Source organism: Microtus pennsylvanicus, chromosome 10, assembly GCF_037038515.1.
Source record: "Microtus pennsylvanicus isolate mMicPen1 chromosome 10, mMicPen1.hap1, whole genome shotgun sequence".
NCBI classification, from domain to species: domain Eukaryota; kingdom Metazoa; phylum Chordata; class Mammalia; order Rodentia; family Cricetidae; genus Microtus; species Microtus pennsylvanicus.
In genome coordinates this window covers 6,220,206-6,245,339 of record NC_134588.1, presented here as the reverse complement: position 1 = coordinate 6,245,339, position 25,134 = coordinate 6,220,206, and the positions used below count along the sequence as shown (strand labels likewise).

General features: G+C 36.9%; 1 protein-coding gene across 6 annotated transcripts in view; it reads left to right on the top strand.

Moving 5' to 3' along the window:
- Relch (RAB11 binding and LisH domain, coiled-coil and HEAT repeat containing) overlaps positions 1-25,134 on the top strand; it is an 85,102-nt gene that overhangs the window by 46,588 nt on the left and 13,380 nt on the right. For 2 of the 6 annotated variants that reach the window (XM_075987645.1, XM_075987641.1), the window contains 13 exons: positions 42-113; positions 2,239-2,379; positions 2,751-2,915; positions 4,513-4,660; positions 9,565-9,721; positions 10,264-10,387; positions 11,973-12,021; positions 13,755-13,834; positions 15,522-15,628; positions 17,096-17,195; positions 21,915-21,997; positions 22,785-22,848; positions 24,657-24,795. In XM_075987645.1, the coding sequence (XP_075843760.1) occupies positions 42-113; positions 2,239-2,379; positions 2,751-2,915; positions 4,513-4,660; positions 9,565-9,721; positions 10,264-10,387; positions 11,973-12,021; positions 13,755-13,834; positions 15,522-15,628; positions 17,096-17,195; positions 21,915-21,997; positions 22,785-22,848; positions 24,657-24,795 (1,429 nt within the window). Of the gene's footprint in view, positions 1-41; positions 114-2,238; positions 2,380-2,750; positions 2,916-4,512; positions 4,661-9,564; positions 9,722-10,263; positions 10,388-11,972; positions 12,022-13,754; positions 13,835-15,521; positions 15,629-17,095; positions 17,196-21,914; positions 21,998-22,502; positions 22,586-22,784; positions 22,849-24,656; positions 24,796-25,134 lie in introns of those variants that run through there. The other 4 variants (XM_075987644.1, XM_075987643.1, XM_075987642.1 and 1 more) reach the window with 4 other exon arrangements.

The window sequence follows — 25,134 nt, the reverse complement described above, 5'->3', positions numbered from 1 at the left end:
TGTTGCTTCCACTTGACTGATGTGCTTGTTTTTGACTCCAGATTAATCACAAATATCCAGAAAGAAGACTGCTTGTGGCAGAGTCCTGTGGAGCCCTGGCACCTTACCTCCCCGTAAGAGCCTTTTCCTTTGTTTCTGTTTAGCAGTACCTATGTCCATTTGAATCCAAATTCTCTTAGCCATGCTATTTTAACAAAAGAACGAGAAGGGGTGGGGGGAAGAGGGAGCTCACGTTAATGCATTTTTTTTTTTTGTAAATAAGTACATTCTGATTGGTTGTGCATGCATAAATATATGTAACTGTGGAGTAGTTCATCAAGTATGTTCTGAGGACTCTGGGAAGTTGGTTCTTTTTTTTTTTTTTTTTGTTTCTTTGCTTTGTTTTGTTCTGTTCTGTTCTGTTTTTCTGAGACAGGGTTTCTCTGTAGCTTTGGAGCCTGTCCTGGCACTCACTCTGCTGTAGATCAGGCTGGCCTCGAACTCACAAGGATCCGCGTGCCTCTGTCTCCCAAGTGCTGGATATAAAGGCGTGTGCCACCACCGCTCGGCTACAGAAGTTGATTCTCCCAAAGAGTTCCATAAGGTGGAAGGTGTTTTCCTAATAGGGCTTTTCTTGTCCCTCACGTGTTTACACATACAGTGCTGGTGGGCAGCAGTGTTCCTGCAGGGCATTGTCAGAGAGCTGGCCCTCAGATGCTCTGATAAGTACTGTGCTCTACATAGCATTCATTCCCAAAGCAAGCCAGAGTCATTCAAAAAGGACTTTGCTTAATCAGTAAAATTGTTAATTTTACTAAATTTTAAACCCTAAATCTTTGTAATATTCTAGACACAAAGATGAAAGTGATAATAGAAAATATTTTGGCTGCAGACTGACATTTGGCAGGGTTTTCAGGAAAAGCACTTAGATTCTTGCTTGAGCACTGAGGCAGAAGCTGGTTTCTTCCCTGGTGTATCAGTTTTTCTCAGCAGAAGCACACACTGTCAAGCTGTGTTTATTCAGACTTGGGTATGTGACAGATATCTTTATTTCCATCAAGTTGTCACTTGACAAACAAATAGACAAATCTCTTTCCAGTGATAAAAATGAACATTGAGTAGGTTCTAGAACTGCGGGAAGTTTGCATCTACTGCTACAAAGCTTTTGAATGCGTAAAGGCTTTTTAAATAGATTTTTAATGATAAAATGTGCCCCAGTTCTGAAGCAAATCTACATAACTTCATGTTCTAGATTCCCCCCCCCCCCAATTCACAATGTGTATTTTAACATAGAGGCCAGGCCTTCCATCTGAGATGTAGCAGTAAAATTTAAGTTCATTTGTTTTTTGTGAGATAAAGTCTCATTGTATCTATCCCTCAATAGCCTAAAACTTGCTGTGTAGAAGATGGCCTTGAACTTCTGATCTTTCTGTATCCTACCACCCGTGTGCTAAGATGACAGGCCTTATTCATTACAAACAGCTCACAGGTTTAAATGTTTGTGTTGTTCATCTAAGAAGTTTTAAAAAGTTAGAACAAAAACCAAGTCTTTGTTTTTATTTTATTTGGTTTATTATCTCCTTTAAAGGGGCCAGACCAAGTTTAGGCTTTATTCATTTTATGGCTTGACAAGTCTCAATAACTACAAAGAAGGTAGGAATTTAAGTATTGATGACTGTTTTTAAAGGTTTATTTTCTTTTTAATTACATGAAAAGGCAGAAGTAGAGGGCTGCACATGAACGCGTTTCCAAGGAAGCAGTGTGCACACCTCTATAACTGAGGTCAACAGGTGCTTGTGAGCTGCCTGACATGGCTGTTGGAAATAGAACTCTGGTCCTCTGTAACAGCAGTAGAGTCTTAACAACTGAGCTATCTCTTCAGCCCCTGATAACTTTATTTTATCCTCAACTTTTAATTAAGCTTAGTCCTTAACATAACTGGGAGCAGTGGTGTAGTGTGCTGGAGGTTTAGTTCAATGATTGAGCCCTGCTTGGCATTAATGCAACTCTGGGTTCCCACCATTCACATCAAGTGTCTCACAACCACCTGAAACGCCACTTCTAGAGATCGACATTGTCTTCTGGCTACCACAGGCACTGACTTTGTGTGCACACACCCGTACTTACACACAACATTTATAAGTAAAAATAAATTGTATTAAAAGTAAGCTAAGGCACAGCAGTAACTGGCATTTTTATTAAATATTACCATATTAAATCATGGCATAAATAACTCATAAAAACATTGGTTGTTTTCAGAAAGAAATTCGTAGTTCCTTGGTTCTTTCAATGTTGCAACAGATGTTAATGGAAGATAAGGCAGATTTGGTAAGAGAAGCTGTGATCAAAAGCCTGGGTGTCATTATGGGCTACATTGATGATCCTGACAAATATCAGCAGGTATGTTTTTCAGCATGAATTTTTGCCCTGTTATAAATTCCAAATAATGTACTGATTCAGATATTTGACAGTCTGCAGTGAGATGGTGTGTCGGTGTGATGAGCAGGAAGGACAGCTGCTTTCAATCCAGCAACTGTCAGGAAGTTGGAAATGAGTGTGGTGTTTTCAACCCCGTCTGTTCATCCATAGATACATTAGCACTTAAGAAAATGGGAAAGATTTGGAGATGACTGTCTTCCTTAAAACATTTGAAATGCATATTGTATTTTATTACATTTTTGTTAGAAATTTACTCTTTTAACAATCTCCATTTACCTGTTGGGTTTTTTTTGTTGTTGTTTTTTGTTTGTTTGTTTCTTTGTTTTTTGCAGGGCTTTGAATTATTGCTTTCAGCCCTGGGTGACCCCTCAGAAAGAGTTGTTAGTGCAACACACCAAGTATTTTTACCAGCTTATGCTGCTTGGACAACTGAACTTGGAAATTTACAGTCTCATCTTATACCTACACTACTGAACAAGATTGAAAAGCTTCTCAGGGTGAGTTCCTCTTTTTTTTATATAGTTCATAAATTTAAAGGGTCTGTTCTAGACCATCTTAGAGAAATATTGGGGAACAGAGACAAGATGTACGTACCACTTAGCCAAATAGTTTAGTACATCACCACTGAGGAGAGAGGAGGAGTTCGACGGGAAAGCACACAGTGGCTGGAAGAGCATCTTCCTAGAAATATAGCAGACATTGTTCAGAAAGCCAGTTCTTCCCAGATGCTCTGAAGATGCTCATGATGGTGTTTTACATAAACATCAGCTCCAGTTCCAGATTCCAGAGATGACTAAATGCAGAGTGTCTGTGGTCTTCTTATTTCTATGATGTCAAAACTATGCTATCTGTGATTACTTGAGCATAGACATCTTAAGAGAACTTCATTCTACTCAGAAGAGTTGATGAAAAGTTGAGAAATAATAGATGGGTCTTTATCTAATTTTTGTACTAAATGTTCTTTAGAGGCTAGCAGAGAAGCTAGTATTTCTTGGGTGTCTATATATACTGCAAAGATCAATATTTTAGATTTAAAAACCCATTTCACTCTTAGAACCCTTTGAGGAGAGTTTTGTGTTTTACACGGAAATTAGGGTTTGACTTAGGTAACTTGTTAGGGTCCCCAGCTGTCATACAAATTGGTTTCTGACTCTAGACTTTTATGCTTTATGCTTCAAAGTTTTCAAGGACCTTTAAGGTTTTTATCATAAATCTTAGAACTATTTATTAGATGATCTCATATGTACATGAATATAGACTTAAATCTAAACACTGGACTGTTCCTTCTAAACTTCACAGTGAACACTTAGGGGAAATATATAAAAATTAAGACTGAAGTAGCATATTTAGGAAAATCTAGGTTTTTTTGTTTTTTCTTTTTTTTACGTGTTTGCATTCTTTCTATCTGATAATTAACCAGACCTTGTTTTTTAGTATGTACCTTGCTATGGTGTAAGTTATACCACATTGCTTCTAAATGTCTCCACTGTACTAATTAACTAGTAGTGTTTCTGTAAGAAAAAAGGAAAAAAAAAAACAATGAACTGACATCTCAAGTAGATCTGTCTGAATGCAATAACTGCTTTATCTCTGATAAGTCTTTGGGTGTTTTGTTTTGTTTTTCACTTTAACATTTGCCTTCTGAGTGCCTTATCAATCCTGTTTGTGTCATTTCTCTCTTTCTGTTTATCTGTGGAAGTGAGTCCTTGCAAATGCAGATGGCCCCAGGTGCTTGACAGCATTTAGGAAACAGAAATAGCAATGATCCTGCAGGATCAGCAGCGTCACACTTGTTGTGTCTCCTGAGACTCACTCTAGTATACAAGAATTTCAGAAGATAAGATACTCCCCAGAAAAAGTGTTCCCAGCCTTGGAACTAATTCTTCCCAGTGTTTCCTATTAAAGACTCTGGCGTGTCTACAATGCCTTCTTGCTTCTCATAACAGTTAGGATGGACAGAGCTGTTAAGTGCATGTTTGGGTCTAACATAGAGGTTTTTAAATGCTTGTTTGCCATAGAAAGAGAAGCTATCATGCATCCAACTTGCAATGTGATTTCAGAAACCTAAGATTAGCTCCCACCCTTCTGTTTCAGGAAGGAGAGCATGGGCTGGATGAACACAAGCTCCACATGTATCTTTCTGCCTTGCAGTCCTTGATCCCATCTCTCTTTGCATTAGTGCTTCAGAATGCGCCTTTCTCCAGCAAAGCCACGCTGCATGGTGAAGTGCCACAAATTGAAGGTACTCAACTCTCAGCTCTTTAGGGAAGGGATACAATATTGACAGTTTTGCTTCCCAAAGAGTTGTTTTGTTTCTACCCATTACATAGCAGCATGGTTACTAAAATGTTTTGTATGTATAATGTGTCGAATCTTATGTTCAGAGATAAAACTTAATAGGTTTCTCTTTTATGAATAAGCTATGTGAGATTATTCTGCAATAGTTGTGCTTTCTTCTGTTCCTCATTGGGTGAATGGGTGTGTTTTGCTTATTTGTTGATTTTATGTAAGGTTTTATGCTTTGTTGAGGCAGGGTCTCATACTAGCAAAGGCTGGAAGTTTCTATAAACTTTATTAGGAAGCTGGAATAGACATTTCTGTCTCAGATTTGAATCGATGAGAAGACTTACTTAATTGTTACTAGGGCTAGTGTATGAAGATTGTCATTTCCTCTTTATTATTTCTTCCCTTGCTATTTTGTTTTCAATGGGGTAGAATAAATATAGTTGTAATTTCTAATAATAAATATAATTTTCTGTTGTGTTCGTGGTAGAAAGAAACAAGCATGTAGTAAGATTTTCTCTCCCCAACCTCATAGAAAGAAAGTGACTTATCTTCAGAAACATGTGAAGTCAGGCCGGGAGTACAGCTGATTGACAGAATGCTTGCCTAATCCATGAGAGGGGAATTAGATTCAATCCCCAGGACTGGGGTTGTGGGGGAGAAATGCATGAAGTCACTCTCCAGTGGACAGTAAATGATCTGTGATGTGATGAGGTGGTTGGCAGCCGTACTGCTCCTATGCAGGACACATAGGAAAAGGCTGTACACAGCTGTTCCTGTGTCTGAAATAGCTTTGGAACATTTTCAGGTTTGTGAAATATGTGTCTCTTAGTGGCTCTAATAAAGACTTATTGTATTGATAATTTTAAAAAATCAAACTTCATAGGATAAAGACTTGCAAAACTCCATAAGAATTCCTAACTAGTCATTCTATGACTCTACCGCCCACTAAAGTACTTATTGTTTTAAATTCTTTTCCTCTTCCTGGTTGACTGTGTTAGTTTGCTGAAGTTGTCTTAACAAAATACCACAAGTTAAGTATCTGAAATAACAGAAATGTGCTATCTCATAGCTTGAGGGCAGAAGTATAACTGGATGGGATTAGGACAGGAAGGGCCTTCTGAAAACTGAGAGAAAGCTGCCCCGTTCCTTAAAAATCTGGTCATTTATGGGCGGGCCTTCTTTGGTGCTCCTTGGCTTGCAGATGTCTCTGACTCTTGTTTTTTTCACATTGCATATCTCTGCAGACTCGTAGTGCCCAGCATTTCCATATTTGTGAGGATGTCGGGCATTAGATAGGAGCAAGCCTACCCTGATCCCACCTTCTAGATGATCTCACTTTATCTAAACACACCTGTAGCAGGCCTGCTTCTAAGCCAGAGCTGGGAGAGGCGACTAGAAACTAGTTTAGCTTCTTCGTGTTCTTAACAAATATCCCTTCAATGCTAGCAGCTGCCATCCACTTACTTCTTTGCCATCCTGACCATGTTCCTTACTTATGTAACTACTGCTTCTTGTGATTGTCTTCCTTACGCCAAGTAACAATCTTTTGTTTTTAGTTGCTGTTGCTATATCTCTTTGGCTTGCTGCTGCTGCTGCTGTTGTTGTTTCTGAGACAGAGTCTCTCTATATATCCCAGGCTGTCCAGAACTGACAGAGATCTGCCTCCTTCTACCTCTGGAGTGCTGGGATTAAAGGTGTACACCATTACACCCAGATTTTAGCTTAATGTTAAAGTTGTATCCTTCATTTAAATGCTATATTTGTCATAAAGGATAACACAAGGATTTTATTGCCAGTTATTTTATAACGTTAACCGAAGTTTATCTCAGGTTCTTTTGTTTCAGGTATTTGGGGTGCAGTGGTAAACAAGGTAGCATTCTCTGACATTCTAAAACTAACCTCCAGGGATTCCTAGCAGCTGTTATTCTGCAGAATTACTGTATAAGTTTCATTGATGCTATTTTACCATCTTACTAAAATGTTACTCTGGGACTCTTTCTCTAGTGTTGTATGATAGATTTTTCAGGTTTTTAAAACTATTAATAAGCAGAAAAAATATTTTGAGGCTTTTGAGACATTCTTTTGTTCTTATTTTTGTTTTGTGAAACAGGGTCTTTCTGTATAGCCTTGGCTCTCTTGAACTCAATTTCAGAGATCCACCTGCCTCTGCAACCAAGTGCTGAAATTAAAGGCATGTGCTACCATGCCCACCTTGACATTCTAATGTCTTCTCTCTAGCTGAGTTTTCGACATAATTACCTATTCCCTGTCATCATTTTGTTTTTGCTTGTCTCAAATTTTAAAATGCCTTTAATCTCTTTCGTAATACAGTTAGTCTCAATTTATCTATTTTAATTGTGATTATTATTTTCCAGTTGTAGGTTAATGATTTTGAAATATAAGCACTCATTCCATCATATCTTGCAGATTATGCCCAGTATGACAGAATCCTGGTCGAAATTGTATCAGATATGTTTTGATGTAATGTAGAAGTTTAAACCCAGATATCCCTAATTAATGTGCGAAACAATCCCACACCAGTTTGGATTCAAAGGGGTATTTATTTTAGGGGAAAAACTTACAGAACACTGACAGCCAGGAAAGGAGTCTAGTCACTGGAGCAAGAGCCAGAAACAAGAGAGCGAGCAGAGGGCTGCTGCTCTTTTTTAAAGAGAAATAGACCACGCCCAGTGGGCTGGTATCTCAGCAGCTATTGGCTGAAGGAGCGGAAGGCGCTCGTGCAGCACCTAATCATCCAGATCTTCTATTGCTGAGCAAGGCTAGTGAGAAGTTAAGCAGAAATCTAGGTTGTGAGTGATAACCATGTTACCCACATTTCCGAGTGCAAATAGAAGACTTCAGATAGCAGTCATGACGAGTTTCTACATTTAGTGTTGAATGCCTATGCAGCACAAGAGTACAATAATATCTTACTTTAAAATTTTTTAAGTTAGGTACTATTTCAAATTTTCTGAAGCCTAATAGCATTAAATATATTTTGAGCAAATACTGCACCCTTCTGTGTCTTTTGGGTGTATTTACTACTATCTGGAAGTTTATAACCCATAGCTAATGAACTTACTGTTATACATTATTCACTTAATTGTAATGTAGGTATTCCATAATGCCATGAAATCCTGATCTGTCAAGATGACTCGGTGGGCAAAGGTGCTTGCAACCAAGCCTGACAACCTGAGTTTGACCCCTAGTTCCCACATGGTGGAAAGGGATAACTTGCTGTCCTCTGACTACCATGCATATTTTAGCACACATGTATTACTCCCCAAACGCATACACACAGGCAAAATTAAAATGTAATTTAAAAAAGAAATCTGAGTCTGATGTAGTGGTGCAAACCTATAATCCCAACACTTGAGAGACAGAGGCAGGTGGATTTTTGTGAGTTCAAAGCCAGCCAGAGTGAGTTCCAGGACATCCAGGGCTACAAAGAGAAATCCTGTTTCAAAAATCAAAAAGGTGGTGAAGGGGAGAAATCTGTGGCTTGTGATCCATAGGATTATAAGCTTTATTAATATCTTAAGCTTTTTAAATATGTATGTGTGTGTTATGTTTTATTTACATGCTTTAAAGGTGAGGGTTTTTTTTTCAGTTTTCCTTCATATTTTTTTAAAGTTTGAGATGTGGGACTAGTGATATTTTATTTGTTTTTCAATAAATAAAGCTTACCTGAAGATCATAGTGCAAAGCTAAACCACTAGAGGCCAGGCAGTGGTGACGCACACCTTTAATCCCAGGACTTGGGAGACAGAGGCAAAGGGATCTCTGTGAGTTCAAGGCTACCTTGGGCTACACGGGATCAATTCAGAGACAAATCCAGGTGGTGGTGGCTCAGACCTTATCCCAGTATTTGAGAGTCACATACCTTTCATCCTAGCACTATGGAGCTGGATACAGGAACGGTATGGCTGAGCAGAGAGAGGAATATAAAGGAAAAGAGATAGGAACTCACTGGAGTGTGGAGTCTTAGGTTTGGCAGAGACACAGTGTAGTCTAGTGGGTCTGAGCATTGGTAAAAGTAAAAAAGGTCTCTAGTGGCTTACTATTCTGCCTCTCTGATCTTCAGCTTTGTTTGTATGTTTGTTTGTATGTTTGTTTGTTTTGTCAAGACAGGGTTTCTCTGTGGCTTTGGAGCCTGTCCTGGAACTAGCTCTTGTAGACCAGGCTGGCCTCAAACTCACAGAGATCCACCTGCCTCTGCCTCCCAAGTTCTGGGATTAAAGGCGTGTGCCACCACCACCCAACCCAGCTTTAAAACCTATATCTGCCTCTGAGTTTTTATTATTTGTACTACATGGAACCTTGGTTAAAGATTGTATTTTAGCTTGCTCATCACTGGCTTTAATACTTTACATTAACTTTGATTGAAATTTTTTAAATAAAACATTTAAGGTTGAAAATTAACTACTAAAGAAATTTCTTCATCTGAAGCGTCAATATTTTATATCATTATTCTCTCCTATGAAATAGTATTTTCCCTGCTTTTAACTTTAGTCTCTGAAGAATATCTTTTATTATTTTGATTATTTCATTAGCATAAACAATATAATGGAATTACATATTTTTGTTGTTTTTAACTACATTTTTAATTAGATTCAATTTTTAACTAAATCCATGTTTTATACTGAAGTCTTATCTTTGATTTTAATTTAACCTACATTAACTTAGTTTTCATTAGTAAGTGTTTGTTAAATTAGTTATTAAGTGTGAGGGTCTCTTTAATGTGTAAAATTTAAAGTTTAAAGCAATTTAATTAAATATCAGAGCCTTATTTTGCTTTGGACAGAAGAACTATTTTTTTTCCTGTGTGGTTTATTTTGCTTTTTTGTTTGTTATTTACAGTGACCAGGTTCCCTCGGCCAATGTCACCTCTACAAGATGTGTCTACTATTATTGGAAGTCGTGAGCAATTGGCGGTGCTGCTAGAACTTTACGATTACCAACTAGAACATGAGGGCACAACAGGCTGGGAGAGTTTACTGTGGGTTGTCAATCAGTTGTAAGTACCGCCTCCATATCCATTATATATACCTAAATTCACTCAATGTGAAATAGCTCATATTTAGGCTTGAGACAGGAATTTTATAAAATAGATTAATTTGTTTAAGAAACATAAATTGGCATCTTCAGTAGCAAAACTGGAAAGGTGATATTAACTCCCACTGCATATGTAACATTGTGTAAAGAAGCTCATCTTTATTGTGTCTGCTCTGATCTTCTGTCTGGAGTACTAGGAGTACTGGACTTTATATTCTAATTTAATAGCTTTGAGTCTAGAATGAATGCTTTCTTAAACCAAGGTTCTGTGATGTGTCACATCTTTGATTTTGAAGCTCATTAGCTTCACACACAGAAAACTCTCTTTTTTATAACAAGCAGTTAAAACTGATGTTTGAAGAGTTGATCTAGTAGAGTCATTAATACCATTTCAAAGGATCGGAAACCTTTGCTTATAGAGAACATAGGGGAGGTGTTCTTGCAGACGTATCCCAGAGACAGTCATTCATGTGTGCCCCTGCTGTTCTCTCCTTTCACCTTCAGGTTACCACAGCTTATCGAAATAGTGGGCAAAATTAATGTAACCTCAACTGCCTGTGTCCATGAATTCTCCAAATTTTTCTGGCGTCTTTGCCGGACATTTGGCAAAATTTTTACAAACACTAAGGTAAATATTTGTATTCCATCTTTGCCTCCCTTATCTTTTAGCATCTTTAATGTCTTACGGTGCTATTAAATAGTTACACGTAAGTAGTATATTTAGCCTCAGCTTAGTGTGTACTGAGATTTTATTGCTTTTACCATAAGCATATGAACTGAGGAAAGCAACCCAATTCTTTGAATAGTATTAAGGGTTTTGGGGTTCTTGTTTTTGTTTTTGTCATATACTACAGATTTTGGGAGCATTTGTCTGCTTAGCACTTGATAAGAACCTAGGATGATGAGCCCCAGCAGCCTATAAAAATTGCTCCAAGGATCCCACTCCTTAGAAACAGCATGGACACTCAGATGTGTGTCTCAGCCGTTGCCATAGTGTGATCTGTCACCGTGGCCTACGCTGCTTATTGTTTTAGGTGTTAAAATTTGAGGACGCTTGCATCCAATTCTTCTTCAATTCTGTTTATACATTTGTCTTCAGTTTCTTGTTTTGCTAGTTGATTAGAGAACTCTAAAGGTATTACAAGGTAGTTGCTATGATCAGGTTTTTATCAAGATACTCAAATAGTAAACACTCTAAGCTTCTGCTCCTTCCTAAGAAATCTATATTATTGCAACATTTAAAGCAGAAATGTAGGCTGCAATAAACTCACCAAAATTCATACTTCCTTTCTAGTGTGTTGGCTGCTAAGTTCTGTGACCTTTACTAAGTTAAATAGCCTGTAAATAGTGTTTTGTAAAGTGAAGACATTCATCTTAATCATAATTGCACAGCTTAGTCTTTCACAGTGTCTCCCTCAGTCTGCAATAAATGTGCAAATCAATGTGACGGAGGTGCTAACAAGAAAGCAAACACTGAGTCTTGACATTAATGTAGAGAAAGCAAAATCCATTTTCCTCTTCACCAGTCTACCTGTTACCATTATCAGCAGGAATTGCTCAAGAGTTCCTAAATAAATAGCTGTTATTTCTTTGGAAAACTAAGTAGGAGTCAGTTGCATTGAACACTACAGAATTGTCTTCTGTGGTCTAAAACCTCTGATAATCCCAATTTAAAAAAAAAAAAGAAAACTGAAATGAGCATTTGTTCTAACTTAAGATACTGAAGTAAAATTCCTTATTTGAAGTTTTAATTTGAAGGACTTGATAATGGATTGTGATAGGTTTCACATTTTGATATGTTAGCCCTGGAAATCCTAAATGAGTAGAATTTCCTTTCATTCCCTTCAAATACAGCGAGATCTTTTTTACAATAATTCTAATCATATATGGTGATGAAGTTTTTAATCATATAATAATATACAAGTGAGCTTATTGATAACTAAATTTAGTTTTTAGCAGTAATTTTAAGAATTTTAAATCATCTTGGAAATTATTTTAAGGAAAGATACCAAAGGCTATTCTGAAAATACTTACTGACCTGAATTAATTTTTATTTATCCTTAAGTCCTGCTTTCAGTCCCTTTATTCTTCTTTTTATCTTGAGCCTGTTAATTAAAAATAATATATTTCTGACCTTTTCAGTAGCCTATAAGGCAAAATAGTGTTATCAATAGTCAATATATATTGATCACTGATTAATCTGTTTTACTTAGGTAAAACCCCAGTTCCAGGAGATTTTGAGACTGTCTGAAGAAAACATCGGTAAGTATGTCCATTATTACTCTAAAAACAGTTGAATCTCTATACTCAGGAAAAATACTGTATTGGTTATCTGAAGATTATCTAAAATAAGAAGTGAAATTGAGAAGGAGACTGTCTGTCATGTAGTTCTTAGTATTCCCTTGTCAGTTTCTTCCCCATGGGGTGATTCGTCCTTTGTAAATGGAGACTGCACGTTGGTATCTGGCCACCCAGACCCAAATGATCACACAGAAACTATATTAATCTGTGTATCTCCATGAGGCTGTGGCCAACCTTCCAGTGTCCTCCTTCAACAGCTGTATGCAATCTCCTTTATTCTGCCTACAAAGGTCAAACTTCTCAAACCAATTGCTTTTAATTCTTAGAGTGTGCTTTGATGAACTCAAAGTACTTCAGCTTGCAAAAGAAGCAGCATTAAAATAACAATGGAAAACAATGAAGGGCATGCAAGTTTTTTTTAATGAAACAGAAAATGTAAAGATACTATAGGTCCTGTGAAAACAGACTTTGCATTGATCAGCCTCACCCATATGTCTTAACCAGTGCAGGCAGGCACAGCGTCACTGTAGGCCAGCTTCACTGGACTAAGAAAATGATTATGTGTACATCTGTAAACCTGTCTATTTTTTCATTTTTAAGAATAAATTATAGAAAATAGTAAGTGGAATATATAGCAACTTACACTTGATAGATCTTGAATGCATAGGTAATTCTGTACCTAAAATCCCACCATTAAGGATTATAGTTTATTAAGATGTGATTTAGAAGAAAAAGTTATTGAGAACTGACAGCTTTTAAAATCAATAGTTAACTGTGAATATTTAATTGTTCAGAAAGGAAATGAGTAAGCCCCATTTTTGCAGTCTGTATCTCACTTACTCCAGCCTCAGATTTAATTCTCTGATACCGTTGTTGTGTTAGCTAGCATCAGTTTTCCTCCCAAGAAAATGTTACTTTGACCAGCAAAATAAACTTTAGATGCTAGCTATGGTAGTTTTGTTGCTGAAGTCATGTCCTATTGTTGAATTATCTTTTCAATTTAATTTCTTTGTATTCGGCACTAAAATAAATTAGCTATAAAAAAATATCTGTACAATAACAAAAACAAAACACTTAAGGACATAGAAACAAACCACTTAAGGCAGTATGATCAGTATATGAACTATTAGTACTAATTTACCTCCTTATCGTCTGTAGAATTTTTCTTTGTAAGTCTTTATCATAATATTTGTAGACAAAAACTCTCAGAGAGTAGTCACAGGTCACACAGTCGTGGTTGGATTCTCTTGCCATGCTTCCCATTTATGGAGCCTAATTTCTCCTCCATGCTGAAAACCCGCAGTAGATGCCCTGAGCCAGAACAGGTTAACTAATGGATATCTGTGTGCCGTTATCTTGGCTAGTAGATACCTGAAAGGCCCTTAAAGGAAGCATTTGTGGGTTTTGATTCTGGAAATAGGAGTTAAGATCCCAGTTTTGTTACTAAATTCCTTTCTCAACTACCAGGTGTGTGTGTGTGTGTGTGTGTGTGTGTGTGTGTGTGTGTGCGCGCGCGCGCGCGCGCGCACTAATGCCACTTCAGTAAGTTGTGACTAACAGATTAGAATGTGCCTTCCCCAAAGTGCTTCCCAAACAATCCTGTAAATAGTTGTGCTTTTAAATGCAGTTGTTTTCACTTTTGCCTTTACACTTAAAGTATACTAGAACTTTTAAAAATATTTTAATAATTTTAGATTCCTCAGCAGGAAATGGGGTCCTCACTAAAGCTACAGTCCCCATCTATGCCACAGGAGTCCTCACGTGCCACATTCAGGTGAGAGACAAGACTTCCTCTCCTTAGAAAATACCTCATGTTTGTTTGCAAAGAGTTTTGTTCATTTTCAATAAATGCTTTGGAGTGAGGAGCATATTCAAATAAGTCTCTAAGTAAAGTACCAATTTAACACATAGATTTAATTTACATTAGATTATGTTTACTTAGCAAAATTTCTTTGTTTTTCATGATGTTTTCCATGTAATTGGTTAAATGGTTTATCTGATGTATTGGAAAATTTAAAGATGTAGTAGAAACTATATTGTTTTTCCCAAGGTACCCTTTAGTAATACTTCATTTTTCTTAATTATTGCTATATGTTAAACTACCCCAGACATAGTATCTTTATTAATTATAAACCATGTATTTGTTTATGATTCTCCAGTCAGGACACAGCTCATCTAACTTCTGCTGGTCTTGCCGTGGTCACCCATATTTTGATAAGAAGCTATCTCTGGAGTGACTCTGAAACCCCATGTATTTTTATTTCTAAAATGATAAGAGCTTTTCCATCACAGAACATTTACTAAATTGAGGTAATAATCAGAGATTACTAGGGTTGCTCATTTCAGAAAGCACAGACTAGCAGTTAATAGTTCTCCTTGCTAGGTATTATTTGTGTTGGGATAAACCACAGTCTATAGTTTTATTTGGAAACAAAGACTATCTTGAGGTCTTGCGATAGAGCTCCGTGCTAGAGCACTTGTTCACAATGCACTAGACCTGGTGTCTCATGTGCACACATGCACACACACACACATACACATTTCTGACCTACATATATAAAGCAATATTATTTGATTTGATATTTAAAATGGGAAATAATTTTAGTAAATTTTAAAAACTCGAAAGAATCCATAGTCATTTGGAATTCTATTTTTAGCTCTTATTTCTCTGAATTCTTTTATTCTTGCAGTTTGTTTTTCAAGGTTATAGTTAATGTTTGATTTTATAGTAGGTGTCATCGTTAGTTTCTGTTAGTAACTTACTCTTTGTTATGATAACGACCATGACCAAAAGCAATGTAGGGAGGAAAGAGTTTGTTTGGTTTACATGCCCAGCCATAGTCCATCTTGAGGGAAACCAAGACAGGAACTGAAGCAGAGACCTTGGAGGAATATTAGGCTTGCTGTCCATAGCCTGCTCAACCTTATGCAGCCAGGACCGCCTGCCCAGGTATGGCCCTGCCCTCTCATGAATCAGCAAGAAATTTGATAGAGATGGTTTTATCAATTGAGGTTCTCTCTTCCCAGACAACTCTAACTTGTGTCAAGCTGACAAAAACAAACAAAAAGCTAACCAGGACTTTGACTATGTTCAGAAGCCATTTGTCCTTGACTTTTATCCTTTTTGAAAGTTTGACCTTAACTTGTGTGTTTATTTCCTGGGAGAATATCAGATTCCTTTCCCTTATGCTTTCTGATTAGTTAAACATGCAAAGTTTTTAACTCTAATCTAACAGGTTGTCAATTTCTTAATAAAGTTATTATGAAAGTAATAATGATTCATTGAATAGGGACTGAAAACATTAGTAGTTTTTCTTCATCACAAACCAGACTATTTGCAGAACATAGCTTTCAAGGTGGCTCTTCCCAGTATGTGGTAATCCTTTCTAATTAAAGATAGGGAATTATGGCATTTAGTTCTACTTAATTGCGAATTGATTGTCAGTATTTTTCCTCTGTAGGAAGATGACCGAAAGCTGCTGGTTGGCTTCCTAGAGGATGTAATGACGCTGCTCTCCCTGTCTCATGCTCCTCTTGACAGCCTGAAGGCTTCTTTTGTGGAACTTGGGTAAAAACAAAATAGCTTACAGGTTTTTGGTTTTTTGTTGTTGATTTTTGGGGTTTTGTTTTGTTTTTTTGTAAAGACATACCAAATAAAAAGATGTAAGATTCAAGAAACTAAGACTCAAAAAAAGAAGGGACTCTCCCAAATGATAGCAGCAGGAAATCCTACTCTAGGGGCTTAAAGGCAGGTGAAGAACACCCGTCCACATTGAAGCAGGGCAGTGGTTTCCAGAAAGGGGAGGCTGCTTCAGCGGCTAGAGAAGAAGGTACTATAAGGCGCATGCATCTTTTTAAGGTGTAGGCAGCTTTCCAAATGGATGCATTAAATGAATGGTGTTTTAAACCTAACCACACACCATTGTCTTTAAGAGTTAAGATTTTACAATTTTGAGTTGGTTTTGGTTTTGCTTATTTGAATATTCTTAAATATTTTGTAGTTGATGTGTTGTGGGTTGTTGTTGTTTTTTTTTTATAAGATTGAAGGTACAGACTGATACTTTCTTTGAAGCTGGTAGAAAAATATAATCATGTGCAGAGTTTAAAAAGTTGTTTCCTAGAAATGGAAAGAAACCTCAATTGAGAGCTAGTATCATGGATTCCTTATTCAGTTTTCTGTGGCCTGTTTGTCCTGCTTTAATCACAAGTTATGGTGACTGAAGTGCATGTTTCTCAGTCACTCTTTGTGGTACTAGAGATTAAATCTGGGCCCATACACATGCCAAACAAGTTCTCTCCCACTGAACTGGAACCCCAGCCTCTTTGTCTATTTCATTATTTATTTATTTTCTGTTTGGCCACACAGAGTCTCACTTTGTTGCCCCAGCAGACCTTGAGCTATAGCTCAGGCTACCTTTGAACTGGTAATCCTTCTACCTACCCTCCTGAGCAGCTGAGATACCGGCCAGAGCCACTAGGAGGTGTATTTATTAATAATAACATCTTCCATGAAGATGGGCTTTACTCTACAACCATGTGACAAAGCAGGCTTATTGCTTATTCAGTTTTTACTAGACCTGGGCAGCACTGTGCAGAATGTCCTGGAGTTTACTAGACCTGGGTAACACTGTGCAAAATGCCCTGGAGTTTACTAGACCTGGGCACCACTGTGCAGAATGTCCTGGAGTTTGCAATCCTTTGGCTTTTCACCTCCTATGTTCTGTCTAGAGGGATGGGCCACCATTCCTATTTTTATTTGTGATTTTAGTTTTCATGCTATGAAGTAGGTTAGAATTTCTTTGACAATTATAGATGCTTAGAGGAGTGTAATTTTGAATATGGTTTACACTTACATAAAGTGACTTGTGTGAGATATTAGCTATGATGTAATAAACTTATGTTTCATTATATGTTCTGCCAGTGTTTTTTCATTAATATGTATATATGTAATAAATGTATACACACATAGATAGTGATTTTCAATGCATCAGTTAAGCATATGGCATTGACCTTAAGGTCATCATTTTTCCTGCAGGGCAAATCCGGCCTATCATGAGCTGTTGCTGACTGTGTTGTGGTACGGTGTTGTCCATACTTCCGCGCTTGTCAGGTGTACTGCTGCCAGGATGTTTGAGGTATGCTAGCATTCAGTTCTCTTAGTGCTATTTGTGATTTCCTTTGGAAAGAGAAAGTTCTCTTTTAAGTTTTAAATGTCATGTATGTGTGTGTGAGATAGATAGATAGATAGATAGATAGATAGATAGATAGATAGATAGATAGATAGATAAGTCATATATATATATGACATTGAATACTGTCTAGTTGTGAACTGTGTGATGGGGCAGAACTTTAGCCTTGGCAAACTGAAGAATGTTTTCTAGCCTTATTGGTTCTTTAAGTGTTATTTTCAGTTTCATTTCTCTGTTAAACATTATTTGAATTCCATCCTATTAAGTCTTTCTGAGTGTCCTTTCCTATTTACTGAGGTAAATGACTGCTCAGTATAGGGTATTACTTAAGTTGTAGTACTCTTTAATAGTAATAAAATGTAGTTATTTGAAATTTTCATATTCATTTCACATATCATATCTGGAATAGGACCTTTAGTCATTAACTGCCTACAAAACTGTTCTATGATGTACCTAGAGTTTATTCACTTACTGTCTTCCCAAGTAATATGATAACTGAAAGTTGACCCATCAGATAGCACTTTATCCCATAGACATATGTACTTATTTTTAGAAGATGAAGTCCTCAGTTGGTTTAGTGTTGATACTGTTGAGTCTTGCCATAGGGTCAGGCTGCCTGGGTTCAGTTTCCATCTCTTCCACCAACTTTGTTACTTACTTTGTTAATTGTTGAACTCTTCTGTACCTTAGTTTCCTCATCTACAAAATGAAGATATAAAGTATCCTATTTGAATGAATTTTGTTAGTGTTCTGTAAGTTACTACTGTAAAGCCCTTAATAGGGTGTTGAACATATGAGCTTTAATAAATGTTAGTTATCATGTCTCTGTTTTCCTAATTTGTGCTATTACTTCACAAAATCATAAAACTGTAAGGAACATAGATTTATGTAAACTAAAATTGTCCCTTTATGGCTGTGATTCTTTTTTTGAATTTAATTTTTAAATTATTTTTCACACAATATACTTCAGTAATACTTTCCACTTCCCCAGTTCCTTCTAGATCCTCCTCACCTCCTGCCTGACCAACTTAATGTTCTTTCTTTTTCAAAAATAAAATTTTAAGAAGCCAACAAAATAAACTTGAAAATTAAAACAAGCTTTAAAATAAATAAAAAAAACCCAAAGCAAAAAGTGTTCAAAAAGCAACACAGAGTCTGTGTTTTGTTGGCTGTTAGCCTGCCCATGGTTGGTGCATGTCCAGTGATGTTCCATTGCAGAAAAATTGTTTTCCTCGCCCGGCCAGGTATCAGTTGCAAATATCTTTTTGATTAGGGAATAGAACTTAAAATGCTTTTGAGAGGAATTAATTCAATCTTCCAGAATTAAAGAATTTTTCTACAATTTAAGATAAATTTCAGTGGTAAGGATAGAATATTTCACATATTTAAAATATTTCTATTTTTTCTATAATTTTCTAAATTATTTCTATAATTTCTAATAACTATCAATTAGATTGATCAAGCCTAAACAAAAATTCACTTGACAAGGAAAATTAAAGTTTTGTCCTGTTTTGTTTTTAAGATCAGCTATAATCAAGAATTATTTGAGGAGATCAATGCCAGAGTAATTTTGATATTTTTTAATCTGTACAAGTTCCTTCTTGGTTTAAATAACTTTTGATTATTCAGTGTGCTGAAAAGCAAGCTTTACCATGAAAGATGAATTTCTTTGCTTGTCTCTATCTAGGGGAAAATGTAGCCTTTCAAAAGCCTTCATTAATACTCTCTTCATGCGGTTTTACTCTAAGGCCTGAAAACTTACTTCTTTCTCTTGACTGCTGATTTTAATACATACATATGCATTGTGTGAATGCAAAGACTTCAAGTAAATAATAGTCTGCCGCCTTTTCACATTTGGTTTTGTTTCTGTGTCTGCCTAGTACGTGGCCTTTGGTTTCTGTGCTTGCAGTCAGTGCTTGTCTGAACACTGTACCTGTGTCTACACCGTTGTCAGTGTCATTTCGTTTGATTATGAACTTCTGAGTCTAGTTTGACAGTAATTTAAATTTTTTTTTCAAGTCAATTATGAATTTAAGGAGTACGAGGTAGACAGATGGATTAGCAATGAAATATAGTTTACTCTTATTTAGGGTATAATTTTACTGTCAGTAATCCTTATTTGGAGGAAATAATCTACCAAAAATTATGTTAGATTCATGGGATGTCTTTTATATTAATGTTTTATAATTTACAGTTATGCCTGCTTCCTTCAAAATGAGTACATTAAAAATAAAACCGTAAGAAATAAGGACATTTAAAATCCTTTTTTCTTTTAGAAAAGTGGTGTTAGGGCTGTGGTGAGGGTATGACTCAGTTACTAAAGCACTTGCCTAGCATGCCTGGGGTTCTGTGTTCTTTCCCAAGACCACATGGAATTGGGGTGGTGGTGCAGAAGTCAGGCAAGGAGATCAAAAGCATTCTTCAGTGCATAGTGAGTTCAAGGCCAACCGGGACTATCTGAGAGCTTACCTTAAAAGTCAAACAACAGAATAAAATGATAGAAGTGAGAAATGGGTTTGCTAGGAACATAATTTGACATATTTTCTGGAATTTAGCACAAATTTAGCTTTATTTTTAGATAGCAGGACAAGGAGAACCTCAATGGGTTTATTTTGTTCCTGATATTAAACAAGAGACTGTGTCTTACCTTTTGAAGAAAAAAATGAATGACTTTCTTTTATAGGGGAAGCTTAGTGACTCTCATGTTAGTGACCTAGAGTGGCAAGTTATAGAAAAGAACTTCACATAGCTAGTAAGTTAGTCATGAAGTAATTGAACTGTACCATTAGACATCAGTTAAGACAGGTAAGAATGAGTCATTCCATTGTCTGGTTCTACTTTCGACTCAAAAACCTGGACAAAAATCATTTCTTTTCTACGAGTCTCCGTTTCTTCATCTGCTAAACTTTGATAATGTTTGTATGTGCCTTACCAGACATAAAGATCAAAGGATACATACAGTCTGTAAAATGTCTATTAGTTGATAACTCTTAAATTTATCAAATAATTTTTTAGCCTTTTTTTTCTTTGTAATTACCGTAAGGATTCCAGAGCAGTGAGAGATTAACTTGTCCTCTAAATCTCCTGCTTTGAGACTCAAGACAGCAGGCATCCATCAAGTTAGGCCTTGCTCAAAGTTAAGCCTTCTTATGATAACGAACAGTTTGAATTCCTTGTCCTAATTCTCCCTGCCTGAATATAGTAACATTAATGTCTTTTGTCATTTTTCTCCTGTCTAATTATGTAGGCATTTAATAAATTATCTCAGAATGCCAAAATCAGTTCTGGAATGAATGTGTTGATAAATGATAACAGATTATTGCAGAAATAAATATCTTCACATAACATCAGCTAAGCTTCTCATACTTTGTAAGAGGAGTATCAATGCATGCACCGTGGCAATTTTGATATGGAGTGTCCATAAGAACTCTGATCAGAGGAGAACTACTACTAGTGAACAGATTGATTAGGATTTAGTAATAATTTATGCTTACATTCCAAAGCTGGGGACAAAGGATTGATATTCTATACAAAAACAAAATGTATACTCTACTACCCTCTTGTTTACAACATTGGTATTGGTTACTAACAAAAATATTTTAATGACTGTTAGAGAAACACATTTGTTCTGGTCATATTTACTCCAAAAATTATGTAAGCTTTTAGAAAATTAGAAAGCAAAAACACATTTAGAGGTAAACTACCAAGTTTTAAATGATTTCTTTTTATAAAAATTATAATAGCTAAATTCATCTCTTGTATGCATATATTTACCTTGTACAATATTTCTTGCTTGCAAATTAATAGTACATTTGTCCTTTGAGTTGATGAGAAACTCAGCGTTTTCAAATGAGCAAACTAGTTTATTCTGTAATTCATCCAAGGCTAATAGTGGGTGAAAGCTGGAATTTGAACCCAGAGCTGATTTCCAGGTCTAATGTTCTAAGATATTATGTTGAAGTATATGTTTATTGCTCAGATAATAAGACTGTGTGAGAAGGTTGGGAGTTTATGTAGACTTCAATGCCCTCACTGTAGAAAGTCAGAAGCAGTTGATGGCTACAAGCCATTAAAGTCTGCTTTTTAAAAGGCATATTTGTTCTTTGGTGATCATAATAAAATCATACCAAGTTGACTTTTAATAATTTTAGCTAGTTATATTGTTAATACAATATGTGTCTCTTTTTTAGCTATTTTCTTTTTTTAAGAGCTGTAGTGACACAAGCCTTTAAACCCAGCCCAAGGGAGGCAGAGGCATGTGGATCTCTATTAAGTTTGAAGCCAGTCTTCATAGTGAGTTAGCACCGGCCAGAACTACAGAGTAAGACCCTTGTTTCAATAAAATCAAAAAGAAAAAGTCAGGATTTTTTTTACGTTATATTTTAATTGAAGATGGGAATTGAATGTAGTCCTTGACCTAAAGGACAAACTTAGGTCAAATTCAGTTGGTGACAAGTCTCTTTTTGTGAACTGCTAGGCAATTTAAGCTTTCTTTCTTCCTAAGCCCTCTCTGCCTTGGTAAGCACTCCAGTAGCAGTATTTGCTTTGCTTCTAATTTTGGTTTGCTTTTGTGTTTTCTCTCTCTCTTTGTTCCTTTATTCTTCCCATGGCGCACTGTTTGCTTTCATGCACCACCTGTGAATCCCCCCTGTGCTGACCAATCAGCTGTTGGTGAAGGGGGTGAATGAGACTCTGGTAGCTCAGAGGGTTGTTCCTGCTCTCATTACTCTCTCCAGTGACCCTGAAATGTAAGTGTTGGCCCTGCCTTCTATGTCCAGCATTCCTTTCTAAATGTGCCTGTCAAGAAATAACCATCATGCTGCTAACAGTCACTGCAGAATCTCTTGAAAATAGTTGTGGCAGGTCATACGCTTGCTTGATTTGAAACTATCACATTGCTATTAGTACGTTGTTGGGGTTGTTTTTTAAGTCAGCCTCAAAATAAGCCTAATTCGGAGGCCATAGAAAGAGGAAAAAGTATTTGCATTAATAATCAAGGAACACTTTCAAAACCAAAACAAGCTGATGGACTATTTCTTCTAAGCCAAGAAAGGATGCTCTGCTAATTTCACTAACAGGTTGTTGCCAGTGAGTGTAGTGGCATGAACCAAAGGCTTAACATTTTAATGTCTCATGTGGATGACTAAAGCAAGAAAGACCAGGGAGTCTGCCTGCCCATCCTCAGTCACAGCTAACCCAGTTCTCATTCCAGTTTACCACACCATTTTTTATTGCATGTTGACTGGTTTACAGCTGACTCTTCGAGGCATGAGTGAAGCATTAGTTGACAAGCGGGTTGCTCCGGCCCTTGTTACCTTGTCCGCTGATCCTGAATTGTGAGTTCACAGACTGTGACCTTGAGTTATCCTGCCTGTCTCATTGAGCATTCTTCTCGGTCTGCTCTTTAAAAGTTTAACTGTCATTGCTAGACTAATGCGGGATTTCTACCTTGTGCTTATTTTGATACATATGTTAATGATGATGCTGTGGTCTCTCAAGGAAGTCTCAGTCTCCTTCCTTTTTGATTTCTAACAGCTCTGTTAGGATTGCTACGATCCCAGCGTTTGGCACTATTATGGAGACAGTTATTCAGAGAGAGGTAGGAAATGGACATTTGCTTATTACCTCTGTGCTGGTGATGATGATATATTTCTGATGGTATAACTGAGGGTGGGGCCAGAGAGCATTGGAATTTAATGGCATTTCTTAATTATTGATCAGAGAAAGATAAAATTTAAAAGCACCATAACCTAAACTAATTGATTATTCTAAGAAACTTCCATTTCTGTATTAGTTTTTTCAATTAAAAAATTAACTATAGCCTAGCTGGATATAAGCCAATCTATATACAATCTTTTTCTGTTTTGTTTTGTTTTTTAATGCAGTCTTACTGAATACCCTTGGCTGGTCTGGTACTACCTATATAGACCAAGCTGTCCTTGCACTCACAGAGATCTGCCTGCTTCTGCAGCCCAAGTGCTGGAATTAAAGGTGTACATCACCATGCCCAGCATACATTTTTGATTGCTAGTTTGAAGATGTATTTTGTCACAAAACATTGCGAAAACAAAGCTGCAAATGAAGTAGAGAGGACACCTGTAGCCTGACAACTTCCATTGATGCTACATTGTAAAATCCTCTAATAGGTTATGTAGCTCTTTGTAGCGTGTATCACCATAAACCCTGCCTCGCCTGCCTGAGGTTTTAACAAGCTTTTCGTCCGCAAAGATGATTTTGATTCTAAAACTGGTTTTATTTCAAGGTTTTTATGTTTTATGCCTAACTGTAACACTAAATATAGCACACTTCTCAAGATACTAAAAAGATATCTCAGTAGTTCAGAGTACTTGCTGTTCCTGCAAAGGGCCTGGGTTTGGTTCCAGCACCCACATGGAGACTCAACAACCATCCATCACTCAAGTTTCAAGGAATAAGATGGCCTCTTCTGGCCTCTCCAGGCACCAGGTGCGCTCATGGTGCACATACATATATACATACATGGAAAACACTCAAACCCATAAAATAAAACTCCTTAAAAAAAAAAAGCATCTATCAAGATGAGTGTCAGGCCAGCAGTGGTGGCGTGTGTCTTTAATCCCAGCACAGGCAGAAGCAGGTGGATCTCTGTGATTCAAGGCCATCCTGATCTACAAGTTCCAGGACATCTAGGGCTATTACACAGAGAAACCCTGTCTTGAAAACCTTAAAAAAAAAAAAAAAAAAGATGAGCATTAGAATTTTTTTTTTGTCATACTAGACAGAAAAAAATCTTGTGGATTAGAAAATAAATCATGTATGCTCACCAAAATAAGAAATTCAATGGAATTTCATTGTCTAAAGATTCTTATAATAAAAATTAAATTTTAGTTATAGAAAGAATATTTTTCCCCTTTTTTCTCCTATATTTCAACTGACAGAGCAACAGAAAAAAAAACACGTATTTCTGCAACGCTTGCAGTCTTGGCAGAATTTCAACATGGCCTTAAGCCCTAAAATAAGATGTGAGAAATGTGACTAAAGGGTCAGTCACTGATGACTCACTGTGCTAGGAGGACGGCGATTGGTGCACACGCTGATGTGAGAAATGTGACTAAAGGGTCAGTCACTGATGACTCACTGTGCTAGGAGGACAGCGATTGGTGCACACGCTGATGTGAGAATTGGGACTCAGACACAAACTCAGAATCTTACCTTCCTTACATAGTTGGTTTGTTTTTTTCATTTGTTTTCAATTTTTGTCAGGTGTGTTTTTATTGTTAATCTAAATTGAGAATTACTGCACAAACAGAATTACTGCACTATCATAGCTTTGCAGCAGAAATCCACTGTGAAAGGTGATTTTCAGTCTGCTTATTGTTCACCATAACAGCACTACTCCATTTTTAATCATCTATATCTGATTTTAAGTTGCTAGAAAGAGTGAAGATGCAGTTGGCTTCTTTTCTGGAAGATCCTCAGTACCAAGACCAGCATTCTTTGCATACAGAGATTATCAGAACATTTGGCAGAGTCGGGCCTAATGCAGAACCCCGGTTCCGAGATGAGTGTAAGTCCCCTTCATGCCTGTTCCTGCATTGTGCCGTCACAAGGGGGCTTGTCTGGGCACCACAACCTTGCTGCTCTTCATTTCCCACTTCATAAAAACTCTTCTTCAATTGATCCCAACACCAGCTGTAAATAAAACAGGAAGAGTAGCTCCCCACCTATAGTTACGTAAGAGACTTTCTTTCTTTCTTTCTTTCTTTTCTTTCTTTCTGAAACAGGGTTTCTCTGTAATAGCCCTGGCTGTCCTGAAACTCACTTTGTAGACCAGCCTGGCCTTGAACTCACAGAAATCCACCCACCTCTGCCTCCTGAGTGCTAGGATTAAAGGCGTGCACCATTG